The following is a 13,840-nucleotide window of genomic DNA, read 5'->3' as shown; positions in this document are numbered from 1 at the left end:
GCCTGATACTGTGTGTAACCGTTTGTGTTTATTTTATCCTGTTACTGTGTGTCCTCTGTTACTCCGAGTGTGTTCTATCGCCTGTTACCGTATGTTAGTTTTATCGCCTGTTACTGTTACCGTGTGTCTGTTTTATTGCCTGATACTGTTACCGTGTGCGTCTGTTTCATCGCCTGTTACTGTTACCGTGTGTGTTTGTTTTATTGCCCGATACTGTTACCGTGTGTGTCTGTTTTATCACCTGTTATTGTGTTACCGTGTGTGTTTTATCGCCTGTTATTGTGTTACCGCGAGTGTTTTATCGCCTGTTATTGTGTTACCGTGTGTTTTATCGCCTGTTACTGTGTGTTACTGTGTGTCTGTTTTACCGCCTGTTATTGTGTTACCGTGTGTTTTATCGCCTGTTGCTGTTTAATAGCTGACCCGGAATATTAACTTGACTTGAAAGTCCTGAAAATGAGCAGACATTAACTATTGATCAGTTAAATGCATTTTCTCTTTATTCATGGTAACATCTGCTACCTGATTTGTGTTAACTTTGACAATCATCTACAGAATTAATCGTTAATTTGTACTCAAAAAGAAACTCCTAAAATAAAAGCTATCGGCGCACCAACAGATCCAGTGGTATCAGGAAAGGGTTGAGGGGGAGACAAGGTTCTGTCAGGCCTTCTGATTGGCTGGATGTGTTCTTGCTTTGGGCTTTCTCTGGCTGCAGGTTCTTCACTTCTGTGAGACCGCTACTGTGGGCGGAGCCAGCAGCATTCTGCTGAGGGGCTGACCCGGTGCTCAACTGTCCGAGTCTGTCCTTGAGGTCCTGAAAGGTCTCTCTGCTCGCCTTGGAGTCAGCGGGGAATGAGAGACATTGGTAGACCTGCAAATGTGGAGACAGGCCTGGGAGGTCAGAGGTCAGGAACTCTGGATGAACACCACAAGCACCAGGAGGGATTCTGTCTTTAACAAAGCCCAGCAGGTGCAGAGAAACGTTTCGACCGGCGGGCCAAATCCAACGGAGGTGAAGGAGGGGTCAGAGATCAGGCGGGGGGGGGGGGGGGGTAGGACTGATGCCAATGAAGGAGGGGTCAGAGATCAGGCGGGGGGGGTTAGGCAGTCATACCTTGAGCAGATGTTTGTGCAGCTTGCTGCAGTCGAGCAGACGGATCTCCTCCGGGAGAGACATCAGCAGGTCCAGGACGATGGCGCTCTCTGGAGACACGAGACAAAGAGGGGGGGGGGGAATAGTAATTTAATGTTTGGTTTTATATCACGCTTTTCCAGGCACCCAAAGACGCTTCACATTGTGCATGGTGGTGAAGCTACTACTGTAGCCACAGCTGCCCCGGGGCAGTAGTTTTATTGGTATTGTTAAATGTCAATGATTCATGTACGACGGACTTTCAACAGAAACAAGACCGCAAGAAATGCTCCTCTTAGACAGGATGTTTGGCTGTACTTGTACTGCAATACATGCTACTGTGTGACTGTACTTTTACTGCTCTAACATTCTATCTCATAAATATATTCAGCATCAGACCTTAAACTTAGACCTTATCCTAGACCTTGAACTTAGAACTGATTCCAGATGTGAACATAGATCTGAACCCCAACCTGACCCTAGAATCTTCCTCTAGGCCAGTGCTTCTCAATTATTTCTGTCACCCCCCCCCCCCCCCCCCCCCAGGAAGAAAAAAACATTTCACCCCCCCCCCCCAAAAAAAACACACTCTTGTATACTTAACATACAAAGAAATATGAAAAAGAAAGAAATATAGATCAACTTACAACAAAGAATAACTTTATTACCATTTTTTTAGTCTGCAACAGAAAATATTTGAAGTGCATCAATTTGCCTGACATTTTAATCCTTAAACTATAATTTATACAATTCAATAATAAATTAAATTAAATAACATCAATAAGTAATAATAAATTAAAATTGATCAGCAACATTAATTAGGGAGCACAAAATATAAAACACTTTAACCTATAAAACCAAAATGAAAAAAGAATTGTGCTTTTAGCAAAATGAGGAAGTCCGGTCTTCTCCCACCGGAGTCACGGTGAAGCTAAGCGCTACGTGCGCTACGTGCGCTACGTGCGCTACGTCATATTTCCTCGTCTTGGCTTTCGACTGACCTTCCTTTGTCTTATCTCCGTCTGTTAAATATTTCTCCGCGCTGTCTCTTGAAGGTTTGTTTACAACCGCTCTTCTTCTGCTAATACTGCGCGCACTCTGACAATCAGGGCACCGCTGCCAACTACTGGAGTGGATGTGCAATTACACTTTAATCTCGTAAGCCAAGAAAAACATTTTCTCCGGTCACAGGCGCCCCCCCCCCCCCCCCCGACATCGCCCCCCACCATTTGAGAACCACTGCTCTAGGCCTAAACTTCCAACAAACTTTAAAAGACCTGACTTTGGAACTGAACCTAGACCTGCCTCCTTACGCCAGGCCATTCTAGAATGGGACTGGCTGATTTCTTGTGGATCCACAGCCGTTCAGTCCCTGGAGTTCTCTCTGTTTCACTATTAAGGTAGGCGTGAGCTCTCCTGGTGATTTCAATCCAATGGAGGCTGTTAACCTGAATCTTTTAGCCAGGAAACAGGAGGTCCAGAACCTGATGCTGTGGTGCTCGAGTAACAGCCTTGTTCTGAACACCAGCAAGACCAAGGAGGTCATAGTGGACTACAGGAGGTCCAGGAAGACTGAACACGCCCCCCTGTGCATACGAGGGGAAGCAGTGGAGCGTGTGGAGAACATTAAATTCCTGGGCATCCACATCTCCTCTGACCTCTCCTGGACACTCAACACCAGACACCTGGTGAAGAAGGCCCAGCAACGGCTCTTCTTCCTCAGGAAGCTGAAGCGGGCTGGACTCTCCTCTGTGCTGCTTGAAGACTTCTACCGGGCCACGATAGAGAGCATCCTGTGTCTCAGTGCGACCGTGTGGGACGGCAGCTGCACGGCGCAGGAAAGGAAGGACCTATCCCGGGTGGTGAGGACAGCTCAGGGGATTGTGGGTCACCGTCTGCCTGATTTGGACTCTGTTTACACCTCCAGAGTCCAGAGGAGGGCCAGACGCATCGCCACAGACCCCACCCACCCGGGCCACAGACTGTTTGTCCCGCCCACAGACCCCGCCCACCCGGGCCACAGACTGTTTGTCCCGCCCACAGACCCCACCCTCCCGGGCCACAGACTGTTTGTCCCGCCCACAGACCCCACCCACCCGGGCCACAGACTGTTTGTCCCGCCCACAGACCCCACCCACCCGGGCCACAGACTGTTTGTCCCGCTCCCATCAGGGAGGCGGTTCAGGACAATAAGAAGCAGCACAGCGAGGCTCAGGAACAGCTTCTTCCCCCGAGCTGTGAAAGCAGTCGTTCCCTTGTAGTGATCTGGGACGCTTTATGCCGGTCCTGTTGCTGCTGCTGCTATTTTGCACTACTGCCTGTGATTCTCACTCTCTCTGTGTGTATATATATTGTTTCTGTGTGTATATATATATATATATTGTTTCTTAAGAGAGAGAATTTAGTTTATGTTATGACGTGTGCCTTAAGCCGTGGGCCTTCTCACCATTTTATTATGTTCACATAATGACAATAAAGTATCTTGAACCTTGAAGACGAGAAAACGAGACGTTTGCTGCTCCGCTGAAGGACCTCGACCACTAGCCTCTAGTCGTCACTCACCCATCGGTGTGAGGTGGCACTCCTCATTCTGCTTGTGGATGGCACTCAGGTAGCGATAGATCCTCTCAAAGTCCACAACACACCTCACACCCAAAACCCTGGGACTGTCTTTCGTAGAGTGTTTGCTTGTGCGTCCAAACTGGGATTGGACCGTTGCAGCAGGTGAAGAGATCGGGGGGGTGGAGTGGCAAGAGGCCAATGGACAGGACGAGGAAGATGATGATGATGATGCCCGAGCTTTGAACACTGAAGTTAGACTAGTGGGGGACGCAGGAAGTTGTTTCTGGGGTGGAGGAACGTTCAGGTGTCCACCCACTGGGCTTCTGGATGCTGCTGGAGTCTGGACCACCTGGGGGCGCGCTCTGCTTCCAGGCTGCTCACCTGACATTGAAACGCATCGTTAGAGCGAACTCACAGGAAGCCGGACGCACAGATCCGGCTGACGTGGCGACGCCTACCTTGGTTCAGTGAACGAGGCATCGGTCTGAAGGGGATGGTGCGACGGGCAGGCAGGTGCGGGTCTGTGGGCAGTTTGTGGATCTGCGGAGGGTCATTGTTCTTCAGGGTCCGAGGTTCTATGGAAGAGACTACCAGCATCTGAGAAAGACGACAGACTAAAGGTGACGCCAGTGGATCCAGACCTCCCCATCAGGAGCAGGCGTACGGCAACGTACCCGAGAGAACGCAACGGACACGGGTTCCACGAGGGTCCCGGCCACCACCGACGCCATGCGTGTCCACAACTCGATGGGCTTCCTGGCTTTATTCTCCTTCCACCTCGTTCTCCTCAGCTCGTAGCTCGCCCGCGAGATCACTTTATCCCTCAGAGCCTCGATCAGAGCCTGGACCTGAGGGGGGGCAAACGCCCATCGATTGATCGCCATTCATTGGCAGTTGACACGCCCTTTCCCACCGCCTCATACAGACTGAGTGGACTCAGACCAACACGGAGGAAACGCTATGGAGTACCGGAGGAAGCTGACTGATCGCCATGGTGATTTCTCTGTCTCATTTTGAAGGAGACCAACGTTTCGCTGAGGAGGTTATGTCTGTCCGCCGGTCTGTTAGCAACACAACTCCAAACGCTACGGATGGATCTTGATGAAACTTAGACCCGGTCCCAACTAAGCTGCTTAAAGAAGTCTTCCCCTCAATCAGTATTGCTTTGCTAAATATAATTAATATATCTTCACTCACAGGCTATGTACCCAAGTCTTTTAAAACAGCAGTCATTAAACCGCTTCTCAAAAAACCAACATTAGATCCTGATGTCTCGGCTAACTATCGGCCAATTTCAAACCTTCCATTCCTGTCAAAGCTTCTAGAGAAAGCAGTTTCCAGTCAGCTGTGTGAATTCTGACAAGACAATCAGTTATTTGAGGTTTTCCAGTCGTGTTTCAGAGCTCATCATAGCACAGACAGCATTAGTTAAAGTCACCAATGACCTTTAATAGCGTCTGATAATGGACTTGTCTCCGTGCTTATTTTATTAGATCTCAGTGCAGCCTTTGACACAATAGATCATCAGATTCTGTTACAGAGGCTGGAACAATCTGTTGGTGTTAGAGGATCTGCATTGAACTGGTTTAGATCATATTTATCTGATAGATTTCAGTTTGTACGTGTTCATGATGAATCCTCTACGTACACTGAAGTTAAATATGGAGTTCCACAGGGTTCAGTGCTTGGACCTGTTCTGTTCACGCTGTATATGCTTGCCTTAGGTAACACGATATAAGAAGAGTTTTATTCGGCCCGAGGGGCGGGGCTACTGCTTTTGCAACGCAGAAGACAAGTTGACGAGAGCAGCAAAACCATCGGCATCACCTTCGCAATGCTGCTGACGACGACGACGACGACGACGACACACACACACACACACACACACACACACACACACACACACACACACACACACACACACACACACACACACACACACACACACACACACACACACACACACACACACACACACACACACACACACACACACACACACACACACACACACACACACACACACACACACACACACACACACACACCTCGTTCGAGAAAACACTCAAAAGTTGGGTTTGTCGGAGGATTCAAGTCCAACCAGAGCAGCTCCAATAGCTGCGGGCACGCCAACGCCAGCTGCGGGCACGCCAACGTTATCTGCGGGCACGCTAACGCTAGCTGCGGGCACGCTAACGCTAGCTGCACCGCTCGTGTGCTCTTTACCCTCGGTGTATCTCGGGAACTCGGTCAGCACCCTCAACCTTCCGGTCGGGGTCGCCTGACCTCCTGCTCTCTCCGTCCAGACGAACGGACCAGTTAGGATTCCTGGTCCGTCCGGAGACCGCAGCAAGTTACCTCTGAAGCGGACCGCGTCGGTACGGATCTCTGCAGAGCAGCGTAGTCCAGGTCCGCGTTGCCACCGCCGGCCCGTCTCAGCGTCTTCACGGCTCCCAGCAGCTGGACCAGCTCCGCTCTCCGCCACGCAGCGACCAGGGACCCCGAACGCAGCACCGGCGCCGGTCTGCTTCTCTTGCGCGGAGGAGGCTTCATCTCGACAGGACGTTGCTAACACGAACCGGGCTGACGTCAGTGTTCCGATCCTTTAATGGTGGCGTCATTGAATATGTATACCGCCCTCTACCGTAGCGGAGGGTGTCTGCATCCTCATATGAATGGACCTTTCCGTAAAACACGCCCACGTCGTACTTAAATAAAAAGAGGAATATAATTTTACCAATAAACTTTATATTATGCACTTGCAATAACTATTAAACAAGTATTACACCAATATCTACTCACCATTAGTCGTGGTCTCAATAATTACTTCTCTCCTTCATGTTCACGTTTTTTGTGTCATTAATTAGGCCCGAGCGCTTATTCTAGGCGTAATTAGGCCCGAGCGCTTATTCTAGGCGTAATTAGGCCCGAGCGCTTATCCTAGGCGTAATTAGGCCCGAGCGCTTATTCTAGGCGTAATTAGGCCCGAGCGCTTATTCTAGGCGTAATTAGGCCCGAGCGCTTATTCTAGGCGTAATTAGGCCCGAGCGCTTATTCTAGGCGTAATTAGGCCCGAGCGCTTATTCTAGGCGTAATTAGGCCCGAGCGCTTATCCTAGGCGTAATTAGGCCCGAGCGCTTATTCTAGGCGTAATTAGGCCCGAGCGCTTATTCTAGGCGTAATTAGGCCCGAGCGCTTATTCTAGGCGTAATTAGGCCCGAGCGCTTATTCTAGGCGTAATTAGGCCCGAGCGCTTATTCTAGGCGTAATTAGGCCCGAGCGCTTATCCTAGGCGTAATTAGGCCCGAGCGCTTATTCTAGGCGTAATTAGGCCCGAGCGCTTATTCTAGGCGTAAGGGGCGGGGCTATTGCTTTTGCAACGCAGAAGACGACAAGTTGACGAGCGCAGCTCGTCAACCCTCGGCATCCAACGTTGCCATGAGGACGACCAACACACTCACGCACACACACACACCCCGACACTAAACAACACACACGCACACACACAGAGATCCTCAAACACCAGTTGACGAGCGCAGCGAGTCAACCATCGGGCGACCAACACACCCACGCCCACACACACGACACTCAACAGCACACACACACAGACACACACAAACACAAAATGACGAGTTAATCCAGGTTCTTGTGTTTTAATCCAGGTTCTTGTGTTTTAATCCAGGTTCTTGTCCTTTAATCCAGGTTCTTGTCCTTTAATCCAGGTTCTTGTCCTTTTATCCAGGTTCTCGTGTTTTAATCCAGGTTCTTGTCCTTTAATCCAGGTTCTTGTTTTTTAATCCAGGTTCTTGTCCTTTAATCCAGGTTCTTGTCCTTTAATCCAGGTTCTCGTGTTTTAATCCAGGTTCTTGTCCTTTAATACAGGTTCTTGTCCTTTAATCCAGGTTCTCGTGTTTTAATCCAGGTTCTTGTGTTTTAATGCAGGTTCTTGTCCTTTAATCCAGGTTCTTGTGTTTTAATCCAGGTTCTTGTCCTTTAATCCAGGTTCTTGTGTTTTAATCCAGGTTCTTGTCCTCTAATCCAGGTTCTCGTGTTTTAATCCAGGTTCTTGTTCTTTAATCCAGGTTCTTGTCCTTTAATCCAGGTTCTCGTGTTTTAATCCAGGTTCTTGTCCTTTAATCCAGGTTCTTGTGTTTTAATGCAGGTTCTTGTCCTTTAATCCAGGTTCTTGTGTTTTAATCCAGGTTCTTGTCCTTTAATCCAGGTTCTTGTGTTTTAATCCAGGTTCTTGTGTTTTAATCCAGGTTCTTGTCCTTTAATCCAGGTTCTTGTCCTTTAATCCAGGTTCTTGTGTTTTAATGCAGGTTCTTGTCCTTTAATCCAGGTTCTCGTGTTTTAATTCAGGTTCTTGTCCTTTAATCCAGGTTCTTGTGTTTTATTCCAGGTTCTTGTCCTTTAATCCAGGTTCTTGTGTTTTATTCCAGGTTCTTGTCCTTTAATCCAGGTTCTCGTGTTTTATTCCAGGGTTCTTGTCTCTGTGCCGAAGCCTTTTTGATCCCTTCATTGCTCGTTAATGAAGCTAATCAGCTGTTGATAAACCGAGTTTTAAGTCTGACTCCTGGTTTCTTTTCTTCCTCCTCTTCCTCCTCCTCAGTTGGACTCTCCCATTAGCAAAGAAGCTCTCCAAAGACGTTTGTTTTTTATTAATCTTCACTAGTTCACGTCTGTTTTTAGCAACGTATCAAGAGGGGAATGTTTCGTTGGAGAAAGTCCGGTCGTTTTTCAAAATAAAACACCTTTTAGACGCTAATAATCAATACAACGGAAATCGTATACATTAGTTGTCGTACCTGTGTATTGGCAATAGAATAATTACTAAGCATAATGCCAATTATATAATTGATAATTGCAAAAGCAATCAAGTAATCATTAAGTGGAGATTAAACAATGTTAAGTAACTGATCTACAGGGACGGTTAGTCGGACAGTAACTGTCTGCAGAGGTTCCCATTCACGCTTCACCGAAAGACCTTCGTGTGCGGCAGAGTTTCCGTGACAAACAGTTCTGGACTGCATCTCCGTGTTTGACACTTAGTCTCCGTGTTTGACACTTAGTCTCCGTGTTTGACACTTAGTCTCCGTGTTTGACACTTAGTCTCCGTGTTTGACACTTAGTCTCCGTGTTTGACACTTAGTCTCCGTGTTTGACACTTAGTCTCCGTGTTTGACACTTAGTCTCCGTGTTTGACACTTAGTCTCCGTGTTTGACACTCAGAAATTATGACTTCCTCCCTCATTGTTACTTAGAATTTCCCTTTATAAACACCTGCCTGCTGTTCCAAGAACCAAAGAATGTGTGCCTGTATCAGCGAGATGTGCTCACTGCCCTTGGCTTCAGCCGGACAACCGGCGTTCTGCTTGTGTGGGCGGAGCCCCAAGGCCTTGGTAAAATAATTAAAGACCAATCTTACATAATCATGTGTCTTTATTATACATTTATTTAAAGTAACAGAAAACTGAGTTGTTCCTTCTGCTCGGCCCGGTGGTTGGGGACCACTGATCTAGAGTACATGTACTCCTCTGTTACTTTGTTATTTAGAGTACTTGTACTTGTACTCTTCATGTATTCCTCTGCCTTGTTCCTGAGCAGCAGCTCCCGTCTTAGTCCTCCCTCAGCTCGTCTTGGTCCTGCTCTGTCCTCTGTCCTTCTGTCCAGCAGTCAGTTCACTCATCTCTTCGATTGGACCAGCAATGTCCAGCATGTCCAATGTCCCCCCACCGCTATTACTCTCTCCAGGCAGGGTTCTCGTTGGTTCGCTGACCAGGAGAATGTCCTTTTCAGTGTCGACAGACATTGAGGATGACTGGGGACAACGGGGACAAACGGGGACAGGTTCTTGTTGATGGGTAAGCCAATGCCCCAAAATCCATGAACCAGAAAAGCCCTCAGGGAGCACAGACCCCCCCAAGCAGCTCGCTCCCCCCCTAACCGGATCAGAACCCACAGAGCACAGACCCCCCCAAGCAGCTCACCCCCCCCCTAACCGGATCAGAACCCACAGAGCACAGACCCCCCCAAGCAGCTCACCCCCCCCTAACCGGATCAGAACCCACAGAGCACAGACCCCCCCAAGCAGCTCACCCCCCTAACCGGATCAGAACCCACAGAGCACAGACCCCCCCAAGCCGCTCACCCCCCCTAAGAGCACAGACCCCCCCAAGCAGCTCACCCCCCCCCCCTAACCGGATCAGAACCCACAGAGCACAGACCCCCCCAAGCAGCTCACCCCCCCCTAACCGGATCAGAACCCACAGAGCACAGACCCCCCCAAGCAGCTCACCCCCCCCCTAACCGGATCAGAACCCACAGAGCACAGACCCCCCCAAGCAGCTCACCCCCCCCTAACCGGATCAGAACCCACAGAGCACAGACCCCCCCAAGCAGCTCACCCCCCCCTAACCGGATCAGAACCATCAGAGCACAGACCTCCCCCAAGCAGCTCACCCCCCCCTAACCGGATCAGAACCCACAGAGCACAGACCCCCTCCTAACTGGATCTACACCGTCCACATGGTGATCTGGATCAGCACCAGAAGGTTCTAGATTGTTCTCGGTATCTTTAAACACCAACATGAAAACTCAAAGTGAATCAGAGCTGATTTTATTTTTAACTGATTCTTAATCCATAAATGGTTTAATGTTAAAATGTAATATTTGTTCCTGACCTCATTCTGGATCAGAACCAGAAGAAATCCTGAGGTGAGATAGAGATAGAGACCCCCCCCCCCTCCCTCCCTACATGACTGTATTAAACTTCATGAGCATCAGTCAATAATCAATATTGATATTGAGGAACACTTTTTTTTTAAAGCTCCATTTACTGCAATGTTTCAGAGTGATCCAGAATCCAGAATCTCTTCTGGATCAGCACCAACATTTGATCATCTGTTCCTGGAAACATTCCCAACATTCCTGAAACTGTTATCCAGATTCGTCCAGAACCTTTTGAGCTATCTTGCTAGCAGACGGACAGCCTCGGCTCACCTGAACTGTCTCTGATTCAGAGACTCCACCCTCATGGACATGTGACCTCGTCTCTAGAGGTGTCTCAGGATTGATCAGGAGGACACCTTTAAATCCGATGCAGATCAGGCATGCTTCTGTGTGTCCATGGTCCCGTCACTTCCTGCTACGTCCACGTAGAGAAGCTAACAATGCTGCTAACATGGACACACGGATGGACAGGTAAAAGCCATAAAGTCTTAAGAATGCCTCCCCGGGACATTTACTGTCGTCTCACACGCACAGAGAAATTCTCTCCGTCCACCAAGCATCAAAGAAACAAGAATAGTTGACTTTATTTCTTCATTCGGTGAAAAGTACTCAGTGACATATTTACATCCAGAAAGTACATGTTTATTGTCATGGTTACAGCAAGGTACATCCAGACAGAGCAGGGACAGCACAGGGACAGAGTAGGGACAGAGCAGGGACAGAGTAAGGACAGAGCAGGGACAGCACATGGACAGAGCAGGGACAGCACAGGGACAGATCAGGGACAGCGCAGGGACAGAGCGGGGACAGAGTAGGGACAGAGCAGGGACAGAGCGGGGACAGAGCAGGGACAGAGCAGGGACAGAGCAGCTACAGAACAGGACAGCACAGGGACAGCGCAGGGACAGAGCGGGGACAGAGTAGGGACAGAGCAGGGACAGAGTAGGGACAGATCAGGGACAGAGCAGGGACAGAACAGGGACAGAGCAGGGACAGAGCAGGGACAGAACAGGGACAGAGCAGGGACAGCGCAGGGACAGAGCAGGGACAGAGCAGGGACAGAGTAAGGACAGAGCAGGGACAGCACATGGACAGAGCAGGGACAGCACAGGGACAGATCAGGGACAGCGCAGGGACAGAGCGGGGACAGAGCAGGGACAGAGTAGGGACAGAGCAGGGACAGAGCAGGGACAGGACAGGACAGAGCAGGGGCAGCACATGGACAGAGTAGGGACAGCACAGGGACAGAGCAGGGACAGAGCAGGGACAGAGTAGGGACAGATCAGGGACAGAGCAGGGACAGCACAGGGACAGAGCAGGGACAGAGTAGGGACAGAGCAGGGACAGAACAGGGACAGAGCAGGGACAGAGCAGGGACAGAACAGGGACAGAACAGGGACAGCACAGGGACAGCACAGGGACAGAACAGGGACAGAACAGGGATAGAGTAGGGACAGAGCAGGGACAGAGCAGGGACAGAACAGGGACAGAGCAGGGACAGAACAGGGACAGAGCAGGGACAGAACAGGGACAGAGCAGGGACAGAGCAGGGACAGAGCAGGGACAGAGCAGGGACAGAACAGGGACAGAGCAGGGACAGAGCAGGGACAGAGCAGGGACAGAGCAGGGACAGAACAGGGACAGAGCAGGGACAGAGCAGGGACAGAACAGGGACAGAGCAGGGACAGAACAGGGACAGAACAGGGACAGAGCAGGGACAGAGCAGGGACAGAACAGGGACAGAGCAGGGACAGAGCAGGGACAGAACAGGGACAGAGCAGGGACAGAGCAGGGACAGAACAGGGACAGAACAGGGACAGCACAGGGACAGCACAGGGACAGAACAGGGACAGAACAGGGATAGAGTAGGGACAGAGCAGGGACAGAGCAGGGACAGAACAGGGACAGAGCAGGGACAGAACAGGGACAGAGCAGGGACAGAACAGGGACAGAGCAGGGACAGAGCAGGGACAGAGCAGGGACAGAGCAGGGACAGAACAGGGACAGAGCAGGGACAGAGCAGGGACAGAGCAGGGACAGAGCAGGGACAGAGCAGGGACAGAACAGGGACAGAGCAGGGACAGAGCAGGGACAGAACAGGGACAGAGCAGGGACAGAACAGGGACAGAACAGGGACAGAGCAGGGACAGAGCAGGGACAGAACAGGGACAGAGCAGGGACAGAGCAGGGACAGAACAGGGACAGAGCAGGGACAGAGCAGGGACAGAACAGGGACAGAACATAATGAATAATTAATTCTCCTGAACGTTTCATAACCGATAACTTGCACTGCGTGATGACGCTAGTTTTACTGCTGCTAGTACACATCTGTGTATTTGCTGCTGCTGATGTGTCTGTACTTGTATGTTTTTTGTATTTCGTCATTACTGTTACATTTTGCACGACTTCACCGAGAAACATTCCTAGTCTGAACCCTCACCTTCTGATTCTGATTCTGATTCTGATTCTGATTCTGATTCTGATTCTGATTCTGATTCTGATTCGGAGAAAGTATCGATAAACGTGCAGACGCTGCGCTCTTCCCTCCGTAGAACGCGTCATCAGGACATGGCTGTCTCCTCATTTGTCTTCCCTTCATGTCTCAAACACAACGAACGGTGAAGAATGGACGCTGGCTTCTGATTTTCACTGTGATTCGTTAAACCCAGAGTCTGGCCTGGCAGGTTTCCTCATCTCTGAGCAACAAACAACCACAGAGGTCAAGACAAAGCAGCTCGTGTTCCGGACGCATTGTGGACACAAACCAGGGCCGAGAGGAGACACTTGTTTGTTACGTGTCACCGTGTTTCGTACCATGCCGACAGCCAATCACCAGAGCCCTGAGCCGACAGCCAATCACCAGAGCCCTGAGCCGACAGCCAATCACCAGAGCCCTGAGCCGACAGCCAATCACCAGAGCCCTGAGCCACAGAAACTCTCCACGCTTCCAGCTGAATAAATATCATCAGAACCCGGACAAACGTCACGTCTCCGATGTCTCTGATTACATCATCGATCAGTCTCACCCTGGACGCTGTTTGATCGGGTGTGATGTTCCCTCCGGCCACATGGCGGCACCGATAAGGAACGATAAGCACCCGCCCATCTCTGGGTCAGAACCAGCCGTCACACCGTGGACGTCGTTTCAACGGGCCAGGCGGATGTTCCCAAAGACACCATTTACCAGAATAAAAGCATGGAAAGACATTCTCTGGATGGACGAAAGGTGGGCTCTGTGGAGGCGGGGCCAATAACATCAGAATGTTCTAAACCTGATTCTGAAAGAGGCTTTGATGTTACAGATTGTAAGCGTATGTCCACATGGACAACGCTGTCCTCCTTGCAGATCTCTGTGGCTTCAGCCCCCCCCAATGATGAGTTACGTTACTGTAGATCATCGTCTTATCGCGA

The 13,840-nt window shown here is 50.0% G+C and overlaps 1 protein-coding gene across 1 annotated transcript; it reads right to left on the bottom strand.

Annotated features, from left to right (window-relative positions):
* Nucleotides 1-478: 478 nt before the first annotated feature.
* snapc2 (small nuclear RNA activating complex, polypeptide 2) lies at nt 479-6,250 on the bottom strand. The gene is made up of 6 exons (XM_068756191.1): nt 6,056-6,250; nt 4,372-4,545; nt 4,156-4,294; nt 3,698-4,078; nt 1,118-1,206; nt 479-874 (listed from the first exon to the last, which is right to left on the bottom strand). Exons 1-6 carry the CDS (start codon nt 6,248-6,250, stop codon nt 602-604), a joined length of 1,251 nt encoding a protein of 416 aa, XP_068612292.1. The 3' UTR covers nt 479-601.
* Nucleotides 6,251-13,840: the final 7,590 nt, after the last annotated feature.

This window comes from Brachionichthys hirsutus, chromosome 23 (assembly GCF_040956055.1).
Source record: "Brachionichthys hirsutus isolate HB-005 chromosome 23, CSIRO-AGI_Bhir_v1, whole genome shotgun sequence".
NCBI classification, from domain to species: domain Eukaryota; kingdom Metazoa; phylum Chordata; class Actinopteri; order Lophiiformes; family Brachionichthyidae; genus Brachionichthys; species Brachionichthys hirsutus.
Note: the sequence above shows the minus strand (reverse complement) of the source record. Positions and strands in the feature narration are given on the sequence as shown.

Excerpts from the sequence above, each read along its gene's own strand:
- snapc2 (XM_068756191.1), bottom strand. The coding sequence starts at position 6,250 with ATGAAGCCTCCTCCGCGCAAGAGAAGCAGACCGGCGCCGGTGCTGCGT. Across the intron at positions 4,079-4,155 it reads GCCTCGTTCACTGAACCAAG|GTGAGCAGCCTGGAAGCAGA; the intron begins GTAGGCGTCGCC and ends TTTCAATGTCAG. Across the intron at positions 1,207-3,697 it reads GTGCCACCTCACACCGATGG|AGAGCGCCATCGTCCTGGAC; the intron begins GTGAGTGACGAC and ends TCGTGTCTCCAG.